The sequence below is a fragment of the Halichoerus grypus genome, chromosome 2 (genome assembly GCF_964656455.1).
Source record: "Halichoerus grypus chromosome 2, mHalGry1.hap1.1, whole genome shotgun sequence".
Lineage (NCBI taxonomy): Eukaryota > Metazoa > Chordata > Mammalia > Carnivora > Phocidae > Halichoerus > Halichoerus grypus.
This window is the reverse complement of record NC_135713.1, coordinates 194201297-194226669: the sequence shown is the minus strand read 5'-3', so window position 1 is coordinate 194226669 and position 25373 is coordinate 194201297. Positions and strand designations below refer to the sequence as shown.

The 25373-nt window shown below is 34.2% G+C and overlaps 1 protein-coding gene across 7 annotated transcripts in view; it reads right to left on the bottom strand.

Annotated features, from left to right (window-relative positions):
* TANC2 (tetratricopeptide repeat, ankyrin repeat and coiled-coil containing 2) overlaps positions 1 to 25373 on the bottom strand; it is a 360622-nt gene that overhangs the window by 294116 nt on the left and 41133 nt on the right. For 6 of the 7 annotated variants that reach the window (XM_036116207.2, XM_036116210.2, XM_036116206.2 and 3 more), the window contains exon 2: positions 6770 to 6864. In XM_036116207.2, coding sequence (XP_035972100.1) covers positions 6770 to 6836 — 67 coding nt within the window. In that variant the 5' untranslated portion in view covers positions 6837 to 6864. Of the gene's footprint in view, positions 1 to 6769; positions 6865 to 12701; positions 12738 to 25373 lie in introns of all 7 variants that reach the window. The other variant, XM_036116204.2, reaches the window with a different exon arrangement.

Sequence of the window (25373 nt, the reverse complement as noted above, 5' to 3'; positions counted from 1 at the left end):
TTATTCTCTTTTATATGACCACATTCTCTCACTTCCTCTAATGACTTTTCACCTCAAGTTCCATGCCAACCTATCTTAATTGGCAAGGACAAACGAATTTCGTAAGAGTATCTCAACAGCCAACCACAAACTGAACAAATTGATGGGCAGAGAAACAGAAAGGGAAATAGTAAAGAACAGAAATATGACAGGGTTAGGTTGTATTACAAAAGATTTTACAGCCCTAAATTAAACAAGCAAAATCCTTTCCTCTTATTAAATGGGACTGTATTTTTTAACCAAATTTTGTTAGAACACATTACAGAAAAGGTAAAAACCCTTGAAAAACTTATGTTGTAATTTCGCGGTTTATCAGTGAAATAAAACATACTGTCCCTGGAAGGGAAAAGATATTTTTACAGTATATTTGTATTAAATACTATTGTATATATTTCTTTATAGTTTATTACAAACATTCATTATTCATAGAGCAATGAAGATTTTAACTAACTTCAATGGCTTATGGACAAAAAAAAGGGGGGGGGGAGAAAAAGGAAAAAACCACCAGTAGCAAATACTTCTAATATAAAGATGACACTTTATCCAATATTTATACTAGTAATTTTATCTTCATGTCTTTATTGTATACTAGAACTTTCCAAACAACTGTGAAAAAAAGTGGTAACAGGAGAAATCATTATCATGTTTCTGTTTTAATAGAAGTGGCTGCTATATTTCTTTGTTCAATATAATGCTTAGATGTTGGATTTGGTGACTAGTCTTTATTATATTTAAAGTACCTTTTTCTATTTGATGATGTTTTTAATGGCTGCTCAGTTTTATAAAATGCTATTTCAGAATATAATGATACAATATGGTTTTTAAATTTTTTTCTTAAAGATTTTATTTGTTTATTTGAGAGAGAGAGAGAGCAAGAGCGGAGGGGGAAGAGGCAAAGGGAGAAGCAGACTCCCCGCTGAGTGGGGAGCCAGACACGGGGCTGGATCCTGGGACTCTGGGATCATGACCTGAGCTGAAGGCAGACGCTTAACTGACCGAGCCACACAGGCACCCCTAAAATTTTTTCTAAGTTAAAAACTTCTGTTGATTTTCTGATATACCAACATTTTTGCATTCCTGACATAAACTCTACTTGTTATAGTACATTATCAGTGATTATTTATTTATTTATTAAATATTTTATTTATTTATTTGAGAGAGAGAGCACGAGTGGGGGTGTGGAGAGCAGAGAGAGAGAGGGAGAAGCAGACTCCCTGCTGAGCAGGAAGAGTCCAACGCGGGGTCTGATCCCAGGACCCAGAGATCACGACTTAGCTGAAGGCCGACGCTTAACCAACTGAGCCACCCAGGTGTCCCTGATGATTATTTGTATTTAACTATAAGTTTTACTCACTTACTTTGACTCACTTTTCTTTCTATACCTCCTGCCTTCTTCACATTTATTTTTTACTTTGCTGGGAGACAGACTCAAGTTTGTTTCTCCCAACAGCTTTGTTACACTTGGGGTACTATACTTTCTAAGTCCTTGAATATCTGAAATTAGCAGTTATTTTTCCTGCTTATACTTGAATGATGGTTTACCATTACAGTGATACCAAGCAATAGCACTGACATATATCAAAGAAGCATATTTTAACTTTTACTAATTACTTGTATGATTTTAAGTAACAAGGTTAAGACAAAGTTAAGAAAAGATATAAACATAGAACTTTTAAATAGCATAGAAACACAAAGATTTCCTTTATAACTCATAATTCAAGAGAGTCATACAACTGTTTTTTTCATAAAAACTTAGGAGTATCTAGTCCCACATGCATCAAAAACAATTTTTACATGGAAAATATGAATTAAGTTATAAAATTCAAAGCTGATATTCACACGTCCTTGGGAAAAAACATTGCCTGAGAAAATTCATTTGTTATTATATGCTATAAAATCTATTTCTATGAAATATTTATCTAGTGGCCTACACAAAAGTTCAGATCAACTATTTAAAAGACAAATTATAACAACTTCCCTTTATTATAAATTCTTTTTAAACTAATACTAAGTTGGTTTTCTAATACAAAACAAATAATTACGCCTATGAGAAAACTCACCTTATTAATCTAAAAATACGCTATGAACAAAAGTTAATATAAAGAATAAAGTCCACCCAATTATTCATTAACAATTAAAGAAAAAAAAAAAAGTAATGATGAAAACACTAATGATGTCATTCCATAAGCATGCTTTTTTTTAAATATAAAATTTATTCTTGCTCTAGAATTTCCTGCCTTGGAGTACGTTTGAAGAAAAGTACTGCTTCTCTACAATAGGGTTCTTTTCATACAGAATACAAAGCACTATTCTTATAACTAACTTATAACTACTCTAAATTATAAACATTTTACATGAAAAACCATGGAGAAGAATAAATACTAAAATAAGACCCCCCAAAATCATTATTGACATAATTAAATACCTAGTAAATCAAAGGAATTAGCTTTAATACTACAGTAGAACCTTGACATGTATGAATTTAATAATATCTCTACCAGAGCAGTACTACTCAGAAGCCTAGCATATAATAATTTGTAATTTTGCTAAAGTGAAAATAGGATGCCTACCTTTAATAAGAGTAGTATGTACACATAAGTTACTCATCTGGTACTCAGGGCAAAAAGACTCCACAACTGTATCCTATTATGGCTTTATTGATTTCTATAGTTATCTTATATGAAGTAATAGTTGTGAAGTGAGAGAAAATGCTGGTGCTGGTGTCAAAAGTGAACAGCTAAAGGTGTCTAAGAAAATCATGGTTCTAGGCCACAAAACAAATTTTGGACAAACCATTTCTTTAAATGTCAAATTTGGAGGCAGCTTGGATCTCTGACATATATGAGTATGTGTGTGTGTAATCAAAAAGTGACCAGTGGAATGATGTCGATTACTGTCTTCTGCCAAACTCAGACTGTCTGGGGAGACAAAATAACTAAATGCAATGTAGTTCTCTGGATTGCATTCTGAAGCAGAATGAGGACACGAATGGAAAAACTAATGAAATCCAAATAAAAATATGGAGTTTAATAAATAGTAGTGTACCAATGTTGGTTTCTTAGTTTAGACAAATGGACCATAATAAATAAGATGCAACAATGGATAAAAGTGGGTAAGAGGTATATGAGAATTGGCTGTACTATCTTTGCAACTTTTCTTTAAATCTAAATTTAATCCAGGGGTGCCTGGGTGGCTCAGTCAGTTAAGTGTCTGCCTTTGGCTCAGGTCATGATCCCAGAGTCCTGGGATCGAACCCCGCATCAGGCTCTTGCTTGGCAGGCAGCCTGCCTCTCCCTCTCCCTCTGCCTGCCGCTCCCCCCATTTGTGCTCTCTCTCTCTCTCTCGCTCTCTCTCTCTGTCAAATAAATAAATAAAATCTTTTTTTTAAATCTAAATTTAATCCAAAATAAAATGCTTACTCCAAAAAATTAACTAGACACAGGAGGAAATGAAATAACATTAGTAAAAACCAAGAAAAAGACAACAAAAACAGACATATTTAGTTATCAGACACAGATTTTTAGATAAATATAGATATAAATATATTTACTACATTTGGGGAGATAAGAGACAAGATTGAGAATACTGACAAAGAACTGGAAACCATAGAAAGAATAAAATGGTGTGCATCTGTCAATTGTTTTTAAGTTGAAAGGGGAAAATCAGTATCCATATAGCAGAAAAACCTGGAGAATACCTTGATTGGTCATCAAAATCACATTTGAATGATAAGACATTGTCTGCTTCTGGTTGTGATGCCCCACAAAGAAAAAACATACATTTAAGTAACATTCAGACCAGAGATACATACCCTGCATCTAATCATAAAAAAAAAAAAACAAAAACACAAAATTAGGGGCATTCTGCTTATTTTCAAAGGGAGAGAGAGCCTTTATTCTTCAAAACTGTCTAAAAAGGCAGAGAAACTACTTCAAATTGAATGAGAGTAAAAAGATACGACAAGCAATGCAATGCCTCATCCTGATGAGATCTTGGAAACAAAGGGGAAAATTCTACAAAGGAAATTACTGGGTAATTGACAAAATTTGGAAAAGGGTAGATTAGATAAAAGCATTATATCAATGTTAATCTGTTTGAGATTGATAACTGTACTGTGGTTATGTAAAAGAATCTCCTTGTCCTTAAGAAATACACACTAAAATGGTCGCCTGGGTGGCTCAGTCAGTTAAGTGTCTGCCTTTGGCTCAGGTCATGATCCTGGAGACCTGGGATTGAGCCCCGCATCGGGCTCCCTGCTCAGTGGGGAGCCTGCTTTCTCCCTCTTCCTCTGCCACTACCCCCTGCTTGTGCGCTGTCAAATAAATAAATAAAATCTTAAAAAAAGAAATGGAACAGGGTATTATACTACGTGAAATGAGTCAGAGAGAGAAAGACAAACACTATTTGTTTTCACTGATATGTGGAATCTAAAAGAAAAAACCAACCAACCAAATAAACAAACAGAAACAATTTCACAAATACAGAGAACCAACTGGTGGCTGCCAAAAGGGAGGGGTTTGGGGGATGGGCAAAATAGGTAAAGGAGATCAAGAGGTACATACTTTCAGTTATAAAATAAATAAGTCAAATAAATAAAATCTAAAAATAAAATAAAATAAATAAGTCACGGAGACAGTACAGTACAGGGAATATAGTCAATAATACTGTAATAATGTTGTATGGCAACAGATGGTGACTACACTTACCATGGTGAGCAACGAGTAGGTTGTATACCTGAAACTAATATAGCATTGTATGTCAACTGTACTTTAATAATTAAAAAAAAAAAAAAGGGAAGAAAAAAAAGAAAACCACTCCTAGGCACATCAGTGTAAATCTAGAAAACTAAAAAAAAGGAGAAAAAAGACAGATCACCTTTAAAGAAGCAGCAGACTAACAACTGACTTCTCACCAGAAATAATTCAAGGATCCAGAAGACAATGAACTATATTTGAAAGTGCTGAAAGAAGATAACTGCCAGCCTAGAATTCTACTCCCAGCAAAAATATCCTACAAAAAATAAAGGCAAAATAAGGACATTTTCACATAAAGATAAGTAAATTTGCCACAGGAAGGAAATGATAAAGAGTCTTCTCCAGACAAAAAAAAAAAGGTTATCCCATCTAGAAGAAAGTGAGGGATGAAGGAAGGAAAGAAAATCAATGTAATGATCAAATATATAGGTAAACCTAAATAATGGTGACTACATAAAACAATAATAATGTCTTGTGGAGTTTAAAATACATACACAGGTGAAAAGAATCTAAAGCTCTTGCATTGTCCAAGAAGAAAGTAAAAGTACCAACTGACATCAAACTTAAACTGATAATTGAATCTTTAAGGTAACCACAGAAAGAATTACAAGAATATGTAATTTCCAGGACAAAAAGAAGAGATATGGAATAATAAAAAATGTTTTTGATCAATCTAAAATTAAGCAAGAAAGGAGAAAGAACACAGAACAGGCAGGACAATTAGAAAGTACATTGTAATATGTTATATTTAAATCCAAATATATTATTAGTTGAATTAATGTGGATTAACCAACATCTCCCTTAAGAGAAAAAACCTGTCTGAATGAATAAAAGAAGAAAGCTCAATATATCCTATTAACAGTATAACCATATAGAAATGCTGAAAGTAAAAGAATAGAACAAATCATACTATGCAAACACTAATCAAGAGAAAGTTAGGATAGCTATAGTAATATTAGACAAAGTCAGCTTTCAAACAAAAGACATTATTAGAAATAAAGAGGATATTTCATTATGGTGAAACAAATTCACCAGGAAGATAAAGCAATTCTAAATTTCAATGTATCTAATAAAATAGCTTCTAAATATATAAAGCAAAAACTGTCAGGAACAAGAAGGAGAAACAGACAATTCAATAATCATAGTATGAGATTTAATCATATCTTTCTCAGTAAATAATTTCTTTAAAATAAAAAAGGATCTAAAATATTTGAGTACCACCATTAACTAAACTGCGCCCAATAATTTCAGAATCCACATTATTTTCAGGTGAATCCAAAACATTCACCAAAATTGATCATATGCTGAACTATAAGGCAAATCTCAAAAACTATCAAAAAAATAACTTGTAAAATGCAGAAAAATTGGGAAACTGAAAAGATTAAAAGAATAAATATCTATAACCCATTAGCAGAAAACAAATATTTAGTACATCTCTCATCAACATTTCTCCAAAAGAGTATATACATAGTTTTGTTTGTTTTGACCTTAATATCCTAAGAATTATCTCCTTATTCTTAAACCAACCTTTATAAACTTTATTTTAATGACTGTAGAAATCTAAAATTTGTATTTTACTTCCTGTAAACCCTCTGAGGATAGTTTCTATTTTTACAGTCTCATTCCCCAAAGAGTGCCTAGGACTGAAATAATTTCACATGTTAATTCAAAAAGTAAATTTAGGTCTAGAAAGTTTTTAATAAGTAGTGCACAGAGGCATTACTCTCTCATGTATTTTAAATAAATATGTTTCCTCCACAAACTTTCCTTTATCTGACTGTTCTTGATAAGTATTCAAGTGTTCCTACCTCTTAATGAAGAGTATGACAGCCTAGAGGAATGTAAACTTTCTTTTTTTCTAAATTAAATAAACCATTTAATAAATAAATATATAATGCTCTAGCATCAATTCAGATCCCTAATAGAACTTCCCTTTCTAAAATATCACACAAAATAAATGTAACATAGTCACTTACCACTTGATCTGTTTTTACGACTCGATTTCCCTCCAGTAAGAAGCATCTTGAGACTATTCCGAAACATGTTTGTGCTGTTCTAGTACTCAAAAAAACTGTAAAAGAAAATATGGGAAAATACGTTAGAAAACTTGATTTTCTACTCAAAATACTATTAATAATTAATTTTAAATGCACTATCAGGAATTAACTATGTTTAAATATATAGTACAGAAATTTTAACAATATGACAAAAACATCTAATTAATTTAACTTGAATACTATAATACTTTGAGTACCCTAAGAGATAAAGGTAGATATCACTAAGGGTACAAAGAATGTAGTCACCATAGAATAAAGTAACCACAGAATAAAGTCACCATAGAATAAAGAATTGGGTAGCTATAAATACAGCCTACCCTTTCACTGACTCTCCTTTTCGTGAACAACTTTCCCATAGGCCCAACACACACACCCCCAAAGTTTAAGAGTCTAGAAACTTTCAGAAGGTGCATATTTTCCATTGACTAAGCCAGAATTCCACCTCAAAGACCACTGATATACATGAATGAGTGCCTATCCTCTTTATGTCCCACTTCTATCAAAGGAAAATTCTTCCAGTTGTGCTTTGGATTATGTCCTCTCTCACCTCCTCAAAGACTTTTAGCCAAAAACCATCTTCCTTTTCTTTCTCACAAACTTTAATTTTTTTCTCTCTACTGAATCATTCCAATCATAACATAAACATGGTAGTATGTCCTAACCAAAAACAAATAAGCAAGTCCCTCTCTTTATTCCCACATGGTCCAATTACTGCTCCTATATCCTTACTCTTCATAGCAAAATTTCTGGAAAGTGTTGTCAGTACTTGGTGCCTCCAGCAGATTGAACAGAATAAACATGGACTAAAATGGAGGTTAACAAAAAATATCCAAACCAAAGCACTGAGAAATAAAGGTTGAAAAAAATGTAAGAGAGAATAAGAGGTCTATGGAATCCACTGAAAGGTTCTACCATACATATCACTGAAATCCCAGAAGAAAGGAGAAAATAAGAAAGAACCAATATTTGAAATAATAACAACAAGAATTTCCTAATCATAAAGTCACATCTTTAAGGAGCTAGAGGGAAAAAATAAAAAATTTAAATAAGCAACAATCAACAGACAGAAATAACTTTCAACAGAAATTAAGAATGGCAGAAGACAATGGAATGACTTCCTAAAAATTCTGAAAAACAGGCACCAATCAAGAAATCTATTCACAATTTTAAAATGTTTGAAATGAAAATGAAATAAAGGTGATTTCAGAAAAACAAACAAGAATTTATCAGTAAAAGAAATACTAAAAGGGAGTTCTTCCAACAGAAGGAAAATGATACTAGAAAAAAAGCATGGAAATGCAAAAAGGAAAAGCCATAAAATAGGTAAATGTTGGCAAACATGGATGAACAGTGACCATAAAAATAATTACTAGCTTGTTAAGTTTAAATTATATGTAGATTTAAAATGTGTGAAAACAAGAACAAAAAGATTCAGAACTGGGATAAATGGAGTTAAAGTTTTTAAGATATCTGCATTATGCAGGAAGTGACAGAAGTAATAATCTGCTTCTGACTGCAATAACTCAAAATCAATGTAGTGATTTCTAGGATAGCCATTAAAGGTTAACTGAAGTGAGAAAAAGAATAATTAAAATATTTCATTGAACCAAAGAAGGTAAAATGTGAGAGAAAAAGCATAGTGCACATTAATAAAATAAAAACAAATAGTAAGGTGGTAGCTTTAAACTCAAATTATAGTTATTGTGTTAAATATTCACTCTACTATAAGACTACTTATGGTCACAGAAAGATTAAATATAAGATGATGAGAAAAAGCATATCATCCAAAAAACAATTAAAAGGAAGCTGTCATACCTATGCCAATATCAGACAAAGTCAACTTAAGGCAATAAACACAACAAAAGATAGAGACATTTCTTAATAATTAAAAAGTCAAGCCAACAAAAAGATATCATACTTCTAAGTATGAATGGACCCAATTAAAAGCTTAAAAATATATAAAGCAAAAATATACAAAACTAATAGAGGATATGGACAAATCCATAATCACATGGAAGACTAACACACCTTTGTCAATAGCTACAAGATCAAGCAGATGAAAAAAAGTTTTTACTAAGATACAAATTTGAACTGCATAATTAACCAACTAGACTTAATATACATAGTGTATTCTTCCAAATAAAAACAGAATATACAAATTATACACAAAATACATACCAAAATGAACCACAGGCTGAGTCATAAAGCAAGTCTGAATACATTTTAAAGGACTTAAGTCTTTGAGAGTATATTCTCTAACTACAAGGCAATTAAGCTAGAAGTGAATAATTTTTAAAAATTGAGAAACTCCCCTACTGCTTGAAAATTAAGTGACATACTTCTAAATAACCTATGAGTCAAAAAATAAAAGTATATAAATCACAATGAAAATTTTAAAATATTTACAATAAATTATAATGAAAATATAAATTATGGAAACATAGAGAATGAAACTAAAACAATGCTTGTAAATAAATGTAGAGAAGAATGCATGTATTAGAAGGATGAAATCAGTATCTAAGCTTCTATTTCAAAAAGTTCAAAAACAAACAGCAAATCAAAGAAAGCAAAAGGAAAGAAAGAGTAAAGAGTAGAAATGAATGAAATAGAAAACAAATCCCAAACAGATAAAATCAATGAAGCAAAACACTGGATTTCTGAAAAGTAGTATAATTAATAAATCCCTAGCAAAGCTAATCAAAAAAAAAAAAAGAGAGAGACACAGAGAAACTGCCAACATCAGAAAGGAATAGGGGACACCATTTCAGATACTAAAGGCTGTTTTAAGTAGATACTATAATAACTTTACACCAAATATAATGTTTTACATAAAACAAATTCTTTGAAAAATACAACTTATCAAAACTGACCAAAAATTGAGCAGAAAATCTGAAGGAGCCCTATCTCTATTAAAGAAATTGAACTTATCAAAACTCCTCCCAGAAAGAAAACTACAGGGCCAGATTATTTCACTGGTGAAGTTTACTGTTTAAAGGTACAAACAATACCAACTTTACACAGTTTCCTTAATAGAAGGAATACTTCCAAACATATTTTATGAAGGCAGTATGATCTTAATCCCAAAACCTAACAGAAATTACAAGAAAAGAAAATTATAGACCACATACCTCATGAACATAGACTCAAAAATCCTTAATAAAAGACACTGAAAACTACAAAAGTTACTTTAAAAAATTAAAGAAAACTTAAACAAGTAGAGATATACCATGTTCACAGAGTGGAAAGTTCAATATTGTCAAAATGTTGATTCTCCCTATAATGTCCTAAAGAGACAACAAAACCTCAAATTCTAGCACGCATTTTTTTTGGAGAAATTGAGCAGCTCATTAAAATGCATATGGTAATACAAAGAGCTTAGAACATCCAAAGCAATCAAAGAAACTAACAAAAAAGCTGGAGCATTTATATGACCTGAACTCAAGACTTACTCTATATCTCCAGAAATCATGACAGTATGGTTCTCTCATAAGTATCATCAGGCAGATCAATGACACTGAATAGGTAGTCCAGAAAAAGATCTACACTTATACGGTCATTTTTTTCAACCAAGTCATTAATGAGTAAAGAGAAGTCTTTTTGACAAGTGGTGGTGGAACAAATAGATATTCACTTTTTAAAAAATTATCCTTAATCTGTGCTTCACACTATATATGAAAATTAATTCAAAATAAATCAAGAGTGAAACAACACATGAACGCTAAAATCATAAAGCTTTGAGAAGAAAACACAAGAGAATATCCTTATTATTTAGAGATAGGCAAAGGATTCTTAGAACACAGAAAGCAATAACCGTAAAAGAAAAAATGGATATATTTGGGCTTTATTAAAATTTTTAAAGACATCTGCTCATAAAAAAATAACATCACCAAAATGAATAGGCAAGTCATAAACTGGGAGAAATTATTCACAAAACATGTATCTAACATAGAACTGACATCCAAGATATATTAAGAACACCTACAACCCAACAAAGAGACAATCACATTTTTTAATGGGTGAAAGATTTGGACACTTTTAAAAAGTTTATGAATGGCCAACACACATATTGAAAGAGATTAATACTTTCCCAATTTGTCACTGGGAAAATACAAATTACAATGAGCTACCACTATACTCCACCAGAAAAGCAAACTTTTGAAAGACTGATAATATCAAATATTGACGAGGATGAAGAGCAAATGAAACTCTTAATATACTGTTTCAGGAGTATAATAGTACAATTGCTTTAGGCAGAAGTCTAGCGGTTTATTATAAAACTAAGCATATTCTTAACATAGGACTCCACACATTACATATTTACCCAGGAGGAATTAAAACATATGTGCATAAAAAGATTAATGTATCAATTTTCATAGCAGCTTTATTTATAAGAGCCCAAAAGTAGCCCACGTGTCCATCAATAGGAAAATGGATAAACTGTGGGATTTTCATATAGTTGGATACTACTCAGCAATAAAAAGGTATGAACTATTCATATATTCAACAACAGACAAATCTCAAAATATAATATGCTGAATAAAAGAACCTTACATAAAAGTGTATGCAGTAATCCATGGTAGAAAAAAAATCAGAATAATGGCTGTCTCTTGGGGGTAAATGTGAGGATTAACTGAGAAAAGGCACAAGGAAACCTTCCAAGATGATGGTAAATTCTCTATCTGGAAGAAGTTTGGAATACACAGATGTATGCATTTGTCAAAATTCAGCAAATGTTCACATCAGATTTATGAATCATACTCCATATATATTTTACCTCAAAAGAAAAGAATAAACATTGAACTGTACTTAATTACATTCATGCTTAAATATTTAGAAGAAAGCCTATGATGTCTCCAATTCCTTTGAAATGCATCAAAAAATAAGATGAAATCATGGATGGATAGGGGGTGATAGTAAGGCAGATAGTAATAAAGCAATTACAGCAAAATGTTAACAGTAGATTCTAAGTAGTGGGTATACATGTGTTAACTGTAAAATTATGTTAAATTTTCTATATATTTGAAATTTTTTATGTAAGCTAAAAACACACTCCCACAAAGGAAACTCAAGGTTCAGATCATTTCAACAACGCATTCTACCAGCATTTAAGAAGAAATAATACCAATCTTACACAAATTGTCCCAGACAGTAAAAATAGGGAACACTTCCAAACTTGTTTTCCAAAGACAGCATAAGCTTGATAACAAAAGTCAATATGGTTATTATAAGAAATAAGTTACAAGAAAGAAATCACAGACCTCTCTTTTGACATAGATGGAAAAACCCTAAACAAAATATTGGCAAAATCAAATCTACCAATTCACTGATCAGGACCAAGTGTGGGCTTAATCCAGAAATACAAAAATGATCGAACATATGAAAATCAATATAACTAACCACATTAACAAGAGAAATAAATCATATTATCAATAGATGAAGCAAAAGTAATTGATGAAATTCAACACTCATTCATGATCTAAGACAACTTGCACAAAACTAGAAGAGAAGTTCCTTAATATTATAAAAGCGTATCTTTTTTAAAACCTATAGTAAACATCATACTTAATGGTGAATGAATAAAAATATTCCACCTGAGATGAATGATGTGACCACTTCTAAGCACCACTTGCACTCAATATGATCCTGGAAGTCTAAGCCTTTACAAAAAGGTAAGAAGATGAAATATAAAGAATGGAAAAGAAGAAATAAAAATGCTACTTTCACAGACAATACGATTATATACTTAGAAAACCTAAAAGAATTTATAAACTATTAGAGTAAGTGAGCTTAGTAAGGTCACTAATACAGTGTAAAACATAAAAAAATAGGTGAACACCAACAAATAACTTACCCTTTTAATCAGTGAAGATAAATAAGGTGATGAATCCTAAAAAGAATATTTCAAGCATTTAAGAAATATATTCATCTTGAGAGTTATTCTTAGTTTCTTTTGCCCCTTATTTACTTTAAAAGACTATCTGAGAAGTAGAAATTCTGTCTGATTTACTTCACTAATATTTGAAAGACTTAAAAAAATTATGTTATATGCAATGATATATATGAAATATACTTCGTTTTAAAATATGCCATAACATTTAAACAGTAAATCTTATAACCCTTCAATTTTTATTTTCTTAAAAGAGAGTAACTTTTCTTATGTGTAAGATTTTCTGTGCATACAAATGTAAACAAAATATGTAAAATATTCTACATATAGAATCTCATTTAGTCCTCATCAAAACCCCCTTAAGATGGGTGGTATTTGCTTCACTTTGAAGAAAAATTTGAGGTAAAGAAAAGTGAAATAGCATGCTAATATTATACAGCTAATAAATGCTTAAGACCATATTTGAACCCATGCATTTTGTCCTCCTCCTCAGTGCCCATGCTTACACAAGGGATACAATAAATCTATTTAAAACATTAACCGAAACTACAGAATTTCTAAGTCTAGTGACCTAAATTAAAAGTTTCACAAGTATTACTCCATTTGACTCTGGTTTTTGAAATAATGCTTTTTATTTTGTGTGACACTTGCACATACTTTAACTTCTTTTACCTTAATCTAGTGAGTTAAAAAAAATAAAGTATGGTAGTGTTATACGTTGGGATGAATCTTCACAAAGGCACCAAGAAAAATTATGACAAAAGACACTGAGGAGGAAAAGAAAAGATATCCTGCTTTAATGGACTCTGTGATATCCTATGCAGATCCCCATTACAGGATCAGAGCACCCATTCCTCCAGTGTTAATGGCTCAGAGGTGCTCCCACCTTCAGAGAACTGATCTAAGCTCAGCAAAGCCACCAATGATATTAATACAGGGGTACAAAAGACCAACTCCTTTAATTCAAGGGGGAACAACTCTGTGGCATGAATTATGCTCCAAAGCCCTCACCCATCTCTTCCTATGCTGAATTTTTCTTCAAATTCTTATCTGAAAATGATATATACCTGTTTGTTTATTGCCATGAAGACATGGAAATTGCTTGTTTAATTCATTGCTGCAAACCCAAAACTGGAGAATAATGCCCAGTAAACAGTGGATGCCAAATAAATATTGATTGAATTAATTATATTTCTTCAGTTTGTATTCACTGTCTAAATCAAATTCCTTGGGGGGAAACGTGGTATTACTCTTTTTATCCTCAATGCCTAGCTCACGGGAGACTCTCAACACTTCTTGAATGAATAAATGAATGAAAAATTGAACAAAGACTTGATTCATCAGACTAGCTAACCTGTTAAGGAGGTAAGAGGGCACAATGTAAGTAAGTTTCAATAGACAAGAGCAGATTATGAAATAACTGTAACAATGGGCACTACCTTGAGTGATATTACACCAGAGACTGTCAGGGAAACACAAAAATTCTAGGCAAGTTTAAATTTTTGCATGAGAAAAAAAAACAAGAAATTCTAGTCATACTTCAAACTTCTACCTAACTCAGACCTTACCAATATATATGTACAGTTCTTCAAAGTTTCAAAAGGAAAAAAGTAACAGCACAGATTAATGTTAGAACAAAAACTAAGACTAGGGATCCAAAAATAAATAAAAACCTCACATCTAAAAATAAACCAAGATAATAAAGTTAACTCAAGTAAAAAATGATGATGGGTACAATAAAATAATTACAATGATCACTTTTTGAAGTATAGAGGTTTTTTTCTTGCTAGTCCTAAAATATTTTATAAAAATTGACTGAAGTGCATAAAGAATGAAATGAAACATAAAATACTTATTTAAAACTAATTATCCATCTCATAGTTACATTTTGATAAAATGACTTTCTTATTCAAGTTAACACATTACCCAAAAATTTATTGTAATAAAATATTAATACAGAAACTCCACAAAATTGAAGCTAAGTGGGAAATGGCAGTTCCATCTAATTGGATTTATGATAGTAACATATGGCTAAATTTCATCTTACTTTTCCAAATTATATATCCAAATTTAAAAATGGTAACTCTCTCAGGAGAAATCATCAAATTCCTGGCAAGTGAAAAATCTCTGGAAGAAGGATAACAAACAAGCAATTCACAGGCCCCCAATCATTTCTAACTGTCTTATACTTAACTGATTCAAACATTTTGTTATCTACATGGCCCCTAAGCTTTCATGTTTGTGACACCTGGTCTAAACCATTCAAAGTATTGACTATTCTCCTCTTAATGGTCCACCAAGGCTGGACACTCAATATATTACCCAATATATTCTTGCACTATTTTTTTAGTGGACAATCGATTTTCATTTTCAGTGTTCATCCCTCCTGCATAAAGACCTTTACTTACTCTTTTATTCAAAAAAGGAGCACAATATCCCCCTTTATAAAAATGTTTATGTAATAATGATGAAATCTAATTAACTATTAAGCACTTCTGCACTATTCAGGCTAAATAATCATGGTATTTCCCTTAACTATTCCACACAGGACCTTTTTTATTCTATAAGCTGGCTTTTAAAAAAATATATAGTTTTTTTCTATACCCTTTTCCATTTTGAGTGGTTGATGATATTTTTATTCTCATTTTTGGTTTTGTGATGGACTGGCTTATTCTTATTTTTTTTGTTTTCCAATTCTAGAAACAAGTTTCTTGACATTAGAACTATGCCTAATGGATAAACTATACCACTGAAGTGCTTTTACAGTTCTATAGGATCAGAAGAGAATGTTTCAAATAGTAAGAAAATAAAAAAATAAGGAAAAGTAATAAAGTAAGATAATGTCTGTAGAACTCTAATTACAAAAACAAGAATGCATACTGATCCAAAAAATGGATTAAGAATTATCTTTCCTTACCCAGGTAACCAACAAAATCTCCTTTTATGATTTTCTCTACAATATTAATCTGGATATTGCATTCAGAGTCCCTTTGAAAACAACCTGTTGGTATAACTACAAAAAGTAAACTATGCATCTTTAAGATAAATGTTACCCATTCTCCAGCATTTATCAACATAGAGCTTCCCTTCAGAAAAATTTTGTAAGGCAACAAAACACACATACACACATTTACAAAAATTCAAAGAAATTTTTAAACATTATATGAAAGGATGCAGTGGTTAATGATGCAGACGTGATGGAAATGTTGAAAAAAAGTGGTAACATTTTATAATACATGGTTTTAATGAAAGAGATACTAAGCAATTAAATACACACCCTTAAATTTAAAAATACATATTTTAAAAATAACTACAAGATAGCATAATTCCTTATATGTATATATATCAACACCCCCCCCCCCAACCTCCTCCCTATTAGGCTAAGTGTCCTAACTTCTAAACTGCAACTCAACCAAGTATTTTATCCCACGTAGTCTGTCCAGATAGATTTACAACTGAGTGAGTTCTCAATTCATCCCAGATTCTGGATCTTTTTATCTCAGGCCAAGGATCAGTATGTCCCCAGTTTGCCACTCTACCCAAACACAACTACTAGCATCATCTGAGCCCCTGCAGGCTGCACTGCCTAAGAAACAATGTGAAATAGCTAGATAATAGGATTTAGAATGGTGTTGAGGGAAAAAAATTGCTTTATTATTATACAATGTATGTTCACTGTAAAAGATAAGTAAAAAATGGAGTGCTTGGGTGGCTGGGTTAAGTATCCAACTCCTGGTTGCAGCTCAGGTCTCTCAGGGTCATGAAATTGAGCTCAGGCTCCACACTCAGCAGACAGTCTGCTTGAGATTCTCTCTCTCCTTCTCCCTCTGCTCCTCCGTCTGCTTGTGCTCTAAATAAATACATTATTTAAAAAATAAAAGGGGGAAAAAAGAAAATAGAAACATGCTGGGGGCACATGAATGGCTTAATTGGCTGGGCGTCTGAATCTTGATTTCGGCTCAGGTCGTCATCTCAGGGTGGTGGGATCGAGCCCCATGTCAGGCTCCAAGCTCAGTGGGGAGTCTGCTTGTTCCTTGCCCTCTGCTCCTCCCTTGCTCTCTCTCTCTCTTAAATAGATAAATAAAATCTTTTTTAAAAAAATCATAAAACTTCTTAAAAAAAAAGAAAAAGAAACATGCTAGAATTTTCTTAGTTTTTTGTTCGTTTTTTGTCAGAGAGAGAGAGAGGGAACACAAGCAGGGGGAGTGGGAGAGGGAGAAGCAGGCTTCCCGCTGAGCAGGGAGCCCGATGTGGGGCTCGATCCCAGGACCCCGGGACCATGACCCGAGCCAAAGGCAGATGCTTAACCGACTGAGCCACCCAGGCATCCCCATGCTGGAATTTTCTCAAAGAATGATTCAACAATGAAATAAATTTTCACTATTACATCCTCTGGTTTTTCTTATCACTTTGCTAAAGAGTGTGGCATCAACTTTCAACAAGATATAGAAGTTTGTAGACGCCAGCTTTGTAGACATTTTTTTTTTTAAGCTCTCACAGAACATATTTGAGAATACAGGAATTTTCATTTTCTGCCAAAATTGTCAAAGAGAAGAATACCATTAAAGGAAAATATTTTACAATTATTAGATGAGAAGATGAATGCAAAAAAGACAGATGACAGCACTCTAAACTCTGATGAAGGTGAAACTGATCATGTAATGTAAATCTCAAGACTATGAGTCTTCAAATCACCAATTCACAGACGAATTTTCTCACGTTCAATAATCAATGAGTAAATCGTAGAAATGTAAGGTCATTCATAGAACTGAACCATCAATATACTGAAAAATCAATCAATGTAATTCACCATACTAATAAAGGACAAAACCCTAATAATCACCTCAACAGAAAAAGAAAAAGCATTTGACAAAAGATTATACCCTTCCATGACAATACCACTCAACACACTTGGAACAGAAGGAAACTTCCTCAAATTGATAAAGCACATCTATGAAAAACCTATAGCTGACATCATCCTCAGTGCCGCAAGACACTATTTTCCCCCCAAGATTAAGACAAGAGTGTCTGCTCTTATCACTTCCATTCAACATTGTTAGAAAAGTTCTAGCCAAGGCAATTAGGCAAGAAAAAGAAAGAAAAGTATCTAAACAGGAAAGGAAGAAGTAAATTTGTCTATATTCACAGATAACTTGACTTTATATATGTCTAAAGAATCCACCAAAAAACTAGTAGAGCTAATAAAAGAATTCAACAAAGTTGCAGGACACAAAAATCAGTTGTATTTCTATACTATAGTAATGAACAGTCCAAAGATGAAATCAAGAAAACAATTCCATTTGTGATAGCATCAAATTGAATATTTAAAAGTTTAGGAATAAAGTGAGCAAAAAAAGCACAAGACTTGTACACTGAAAACTACAAAGCATCACTGAAAAAATTTTTAAAAAGACCTAATTATATAAATGGAAAGATACCCCCTGTTCATGGATTAGAAAGTGTAATATTGCTAAGATGGCAACACTCCTCAAATTGATCTATAGATTCAATGCAATAACCTAACAAAATCCCAGGTAACTTTTCGCAGAAATTGAGAAGTCCATCTTAGAATTCACATGGGAACTCAAGGGAGCCAGAAGAGCCAAAACACTCTCAAAAAAGAACAAAGTCAATAAAAGACCCGCTTCAAGGTATCCAAATTCTAATATCCAGGACTTATTACCTTACATGGCAAAAGGAACTTTGTATATGTGATTAAGTTAAGGGATTTAATAAAGGGAGATTATCCTAGATTTTATCTAGATGAGCCCAATGTAATAAGAAAAGTCCTTAAAACAGGAAAAGACTGCAGAAGAATCTCAGAAGATGTAATGACAGAAGAGAGGTCAAAGTGGTGTGGCCGTAAGCCAAAAAATTTAGGTGGCTACCAGACACTGGAAAAGACAAGGAAGAGATCTCTGGTAGTGCCTTCAGAAGGAGCACAATTACGCTAAAACCTCGGTTTTAGCCCATATCTGATCCATTTCAACCTTCTGATCTCCTGAACTGTAAGAAATATAATACTTCTGTGTTGTTTTAAACCACTAAATTTATGGTAACTTGTTACAAGAGCAATAGGAAATGAACACAATCCCAATAGCAACCAACATGTATAACATAGTTATTATTACCATATAACAACGTCTCAAACACCTATGAAAGCATGCAGAGTTGCCACACTATTAATGTGGCTGTCCAAATGCTGTGTTATTTAAAAACTGCTTACTGTACTACTCTACAGGTCTATTTTTTTATATGTAAGAGCAAAGTTTTCAACTCTCAGTGAAAACACTTGATTTTTTTTTGAGCGGGGGTGTCACCAGTTTAAAAGTGATTTTATACTTTTTTTAAGATTTTATTTACAAAAAAAAAAAAGATTTTATTTACTTAGGGGCGCCTGCGTGGCTCAGTCATTAAGCGTCTGCCTTCAGCTCAGGTCATGGTCCCGGGGTCTTGGGATCGAGCCCCACATCGGGCTCCCTGCTCGGCGGGAAGCCTGCTTCTCCCTCTCCCACTCCCCCTGCTTGTGTTCTCTCTCTCGCTGTGTCTTTCTCTGTCAAAAAATAAATAAAATCTTAAAAAAAAATTTTTTTTATTTATTTATTTGAGAGAGAGAGAGAGAACAAGCTGTGGGAAGGGGCAGAGGGAGGAGGAGAAGCAGACTCCCCGCCAAGCAGGGAGCCCAATGCAGGGTTCAATCCCAGGACCCTAGATCATGACCTGAGCCAAAGGCAGCCACTTAACCAACTGAGCCACCCAGGCGCCCCTGATTCTATCTTCTTACAGCAAGTTATTCCACATCATTTATTACTCAGCTCAACAGTCAAACTGAAAGACACTGAACTTATAATACACAGTTGTGACAAAAATAAACCTCATATACTGATTAAAAATTTACACTATACCTGGGGCACCTGGGTGGCTCAGTTGGTTAAACATCTGACTTCAGCTCAGGTCATGATCTCAGGGTCCTGGGATCGAGCCCCACAATGAGCTCCATGCTCAGCGGGGAGTCTGCTTGTCCCTCTGCCCCTCCCCCCGCTCATGCTTTCTCTCAAATAGATAAATAAAATCCTAAAAAAAAAAAATTTACACCATATCTAAAGAGTTCTCATAACATACCACATAAGAACAATAGCATTGGGGTGAGCCATGGATGTATAAGGTATATAGAAACCTAATCTTAGCCTCAAATCTTGCTCTCAACCTATACAATGTTAAAGTTTTCTAGTTAGATCACCAAAGAAAAAGATGGTCACATAACAGAAAATATGGCATGCAACAGCATAAGAAAATATGCGTAGAACTTTTTTCCCCCAGATTTTAGGAAGTGGTTTCAACATATATGGTTATATAAATGAAGGCTTTTAAGTCCTAGGGATCAGTCGTCTCCTCTGGTCTTTAATTCTTTATCACCAAATGAGAATACTGGATCTATCATTTCAATCACTCTTCCACCAAAATCCCAAACTCCCTAGCCCCTTTGTTCTCTGGTTCCACACACCAGACAAAAATCAAAATTCAGGCTGATTCTACTCTATCAAGGCCACTAAGCACTACTGCAGAGAGTCACATTACTAGCCAGACTAGACTGATAACACTAGAAATCCATGGTTGCAAATTTCAACTGACCCTTTTTACTGTTCAGCAATCTACTGTTTTTCTCTAGTCAATTCCTTCTGAACATTGTTTGACTCTCCATTTCTCCCCATCATTCTCAGGACAATGGTTTTGGCTCCTATTACACAAAGAAAAATATGTATCTTCAAATTTATCAGAAAGAACTCCTTTAACTACCTACCAACAAACATACAGATTTGAGCCCATCAATACACACCTTCTCCTCCTATTAAAATAAATGTATTATTACTTAGGTGAAGGGGATTAAAAGTACACTTACCTTGATGAGCACTGAATAATGTATAGAATTACTGACTCACTATATACCTGAAACTAATAACACTGTATATTAACTATAATTAAAATTAAAAAAAAAGAAAATCATATAAATTCATTCCAGAAAGAGTGTTATCAATCTAAATAGGATAAAAATAAATGTATCTCTGTTGCTAACACTAAAAACAGACAGACAGATAAATGTATTACTGTCATATTCTCTACCTTTGCCCTGTATCCCACTCTCTTCCATTCTTCCTGGGACCTTTTATATTTTGACTTCTAGATTTTGAATTTCTTCCTTTAATGGCTCCTTCCATCAGCATTTCCATATGCTCAAGATCCTCCCATCTTAAAAAAATAAAAATCCTTTCTCAATGCCCTCCCTCTCTATCTCTAGTTCATCCATTGCCATTATTCTGCCACCTATTATCTGGATAACCAAATCTCACTCTCCTCTAGTTTTAGTTGTACTTTCTAGCCCAGTAAATTAGCATCATCACTAACTTGTTCAATCATCCTTTATTCTTTCTCACCCACCTAACTTTTCTAACCAGTCAGCATATACCTTCACTCATGTCCCAGAAGAGATTATCTCCAGCAATTATAACTCCCAATACTTAAACAACTTGTTCTTGATCTTTTATAACACTAATAACCTACAGTGTTTGACTTTCACACTAAACATATGTATGTCCCATGAGGCAATAGACCATGTTCGTCATGTTCACCGCCGTCCCTGTACTTACACACTGACAACATATACTAGAGGCTCAATAAATAATGAATAAATGAAAGGCAAAACCAAGGCCACACTATACCCCACATCTGGTGATAAACATAGATAAATAGCATAAATCAATATGAAGTATATTTTCTAAAATGCTGAATAAAGGGAGCATGTTTCCAGTCATTCATTCAGCAAACATTTACTTTCATGCTTACCAAGCACCAGTACTATCCTAGGTGCTAATGATACAGCAATGAACAAAACAGTAGTCCCTTCCCTCATGGAGTTTATGATTCAGCTAACCAAAGGAAAGGGATGCCCTTTAAAAGAATCCAATTCAAATCCAAAAGACAATACAATAAGACATGGCTTTCATAAAACAGGGACAGAAAACAATCCTAAAAAAAAAAAAAAAAGAATGAGGGGTGCCTGGGTGCCTCAGCTGGTTAAACATCTGCCATCTGCTCAGGTCATGATCCCAGGGTCCTGGGGTTGAGCCTCCGGTCGGGCTCCCTGTTCAGCAGGAACCCTGCTTCTCCCTCTCTCTCTGCCCCTATCCCTGGCTTGTGCTATCGCTCCTGCTCATGCTCTCTCTCTCCCTCAGATAAATATTTTTTTTAAAAAAAGAATGAAATTAAAAGACAAAAAGGGAGATAACTGACATAAGGAAGGTTCACCTAAACGGTAACACACACACACACACACACACACACACACACACACACAGAGTTGATATATATGAAGAAGAGCTAATACTGTGAAAAAAAATCAATCAATTCAGCAGTGCAGGGGCACAGTTTGATATACTTGATACTTACATACTTAATATACCAGAATTCAGAAGCCAGCCCCTGGTAAACACTAGTCTGCTTTCTGTTTCTATGGATTCACTCCAGATATTTCACATAAATAGATTTCCATTTATTTTTAAATATCATAGTTTATATTTTTCTTGGAAAAATCATTTCTTCTAATTTTTCAAATTGTTAACCAAAACTTACATGCAATATTCTCTTATTCTTAATCTCTGGTATATCTGTAGTTAGATTTTTTTTCTCTCCTACCTTCAACTCTCAGTTCTCATTTTCGGGGCACTTGGGTGGCTCAGACAGTTAAGCATCTGCCTTCAGCTCAGGTCATGATCTCAGGGTCCTGGGATTGAGCCCCGCATCGGGCTCCCTGCTGAGCAGGGACCCTGCTTCTCCCTCTCCCTCTGCCTGCTACTTCCCCTGCTTGTACACTCTCTGTCAAAAAAAAAAAAATCTTTTAAAAAAAAAAAAAAGAGGGGCACCTGGGTGGCTCAGTCGTTAAGCGTCTGCCTTCGGCTCAGGTCATGATCCCAGGGTCCTGGGATCGAGCCCCGCATCAGGCTCTCTGCTCGGCGGGAAGCCTGCTTCTCCCTCTCCCACTCCCCCTGCTTGTGTTCTCTCTTTTGCTGTGTTTCTCTCTGTCAAATAAATAAAATCTTTAAAAAAAAAGAGTTCTCATTTTCTACTATATATCAGGCAACCTTCTAGGCAGGGAAATATAAAGCTTTAAAAAAAAAAAAAAAAAGAGCCGTACAAGAGTTTTGCTAATTTAGAAGGGAAAAGAGACAATAAGTAAACAAATGAATACATGATCTAATTTCAAGTAGTGAAATATGCTATGAAGACAAATAAAGAAGGGCAATGTTTAGAAAGTGAGATAGGGTGCTATATTACACAAATAAGATCAGGGCAGATTTGTCTGAGAGGATGACATTTGCAGAGATTGAATGAAATGAGGAGGTAATCCTTCAGAATGTATATGAAGATCTAGGCCAGAGAAAAACCAATTACAAAAATATTGAGGCAGGAATGAGCTTGGAATGTTCAAGGACCAACAATGAAGGCCAGCGTGACTGGAGAAGAGTAAGAAAGAATGGTAGGTGAGGTCACAGAGGTAGCCAGGGTTCAGATTATAAAGGGTACTGTCGATCCTGGTAAAGACTGAATTTTATTCTCAGTATGATGGGAAACCATGAGAATTTTCATGACAGGCTGCTCCATAAACAGAAAATTGCAGGCAGACCAATTAGGAACCTTCTGGAGTAGCCCAAGTAAGAGATTATGAGGACTACCACCATCATGACAGAAATGATGTGCTAACTGGTCAAAATTGTTATACATAGGGGCACCTGGGTGGTTCAGTCAGTTAAGTGCCTGCCTTTGGCTCAGGTCATGACCCCAGGATCCTAGGATCAAGCCCCACGTTGGGCTCTCTGCTCAGGGGGGAGCCTGCTTCTCCCTCTCCCTCTGCCTGCCCCTCCCCCGGCTTGTCCTCTCTCTCTCTCTCTCTGCCAAATAAATATAATCTTTCAAAAAAAGAGTTGCTATATATGTTTTATTTTTTTGTTTAAAGAATTGCTATATATTTTATTTAAATTCAATTAATTAACATATAATGTATTATTTTTCAGAGGTAGAGGTCAGTGATTCATCAGTCTTATACAATACCCCCAGTGCTCATTACATCACGTGGCCTCCTTAATGTCCATCACCTAGTTACCCCATACCCCAACCCCCTCCCCTCCAGCAACCCTCAGTTTGTTTCCTAGAATTAAGTTTTTATGCTCTGTCTCCCTCTCTGATTTCATCTTGTTTTATTTTTTCTTTTCTTCCCCTATGATCCTCTGTTTTGTTTCTTAAATTCCACATATCAGTGAGATCATACGATAACTGTCTTTCTCTGACTGACTTATTTTGATTAGCGTAATATCCTCTAATTCCATCCATGTTGTTGCAGATGGCAAGGCTTCATTTTTCTTTTTTTTTTTTTTTAATTTATTCATGAGAGTCAGAGAGAGAGAGAGAGGCAGAGGCAGAGGGAGAAGCAGGCTCCCCGCCTAGCAGGGAGCCCGATGCGGGACTCAATCCCAGAACCCCGGGATCATGACCTGAGCCGAAGGCAGACGCTTAACCATCTGAGCCACCCAGGCGCCCAAGGCTTCATTTTTCTTGATGGCTGAGTAGTATTCCATTGTGTGTGTGTGTGTGTGTGTGTGTGTGTGTGTGTGTGTATCACATATTTTTTATCCATTCATTTTTTGATAGACATCTGGACTCTTTTCATAGTCTGGCTATTGTGGACATTGCTGCTATAAACATTGGGGTGCATGTGCCCCTTCTGATCATGACGTTTGTATCTTTGGGGTAAATACCCAGTAGTGCAATTGCTGGGTTGTAGGGTAGCTCTATTTTCAACTTTTTGAGGAACCTCCATACTATTTTCCAGAGTGGCTGCACCAGCTTGCATTCCCACCAACAGTGTAGGAGGGTTCCCCTATCTCTGCATCCTCACCAACATCTGTCATTTCCTGACTTGTTAATTTTAGCCATTCTGACTGGTGTGAGGTGGTATCTCAATGAGGTTTTATTTGGATTTCCCTGATGCCAAGTGATTTAGAGCGTTTTTTCATGTGTCTGTTGGCCATTTGGATATCTTCTTTGGAGAAATGTCTGTTCACGTCTTCTGCCCATTTCTTGATTGGATTATTTGTTTTTTGGGTGTTGAGTTTGAGAAGTTCTTTATAGATTTTGGATACTAGCCCTTTATCTGATTAAGACATTTGCAAGTATCTTCTCCCATTCTATCGATGTCTTTGGTTTTGTTGACTGTTTCCTTTGCTGTGCAAAAGCTTTTTATCTTGATGAACTCCCAACAGTTCATTTTTACCCTTGTTTCCCTTGCCTTTGGAGATGTGTCTAGAAGTTGCTGCAGCCAAGGTCACAGAGGGTGCTGCCTGTGTTCTCCTCTAGGATTTTGATGGATTCCTGTCTCACATTCAGGTCTTTCATCCATTTTGAGTCTATTTTTGTGTATGATATAAGAAAATGGTCCAGGTTCATTCTTCTGCATGCGGCTGTTCAATTTTCTCAACACCATTTGTTGAAGAGACTGTCTTTTTTCCATTGGACATTCTTTCCTGCTTTGTCAAAGATTAGCTGACCATAGAGTTGAGGGTCCATTTCTGAGTTCTCTATTCTGTT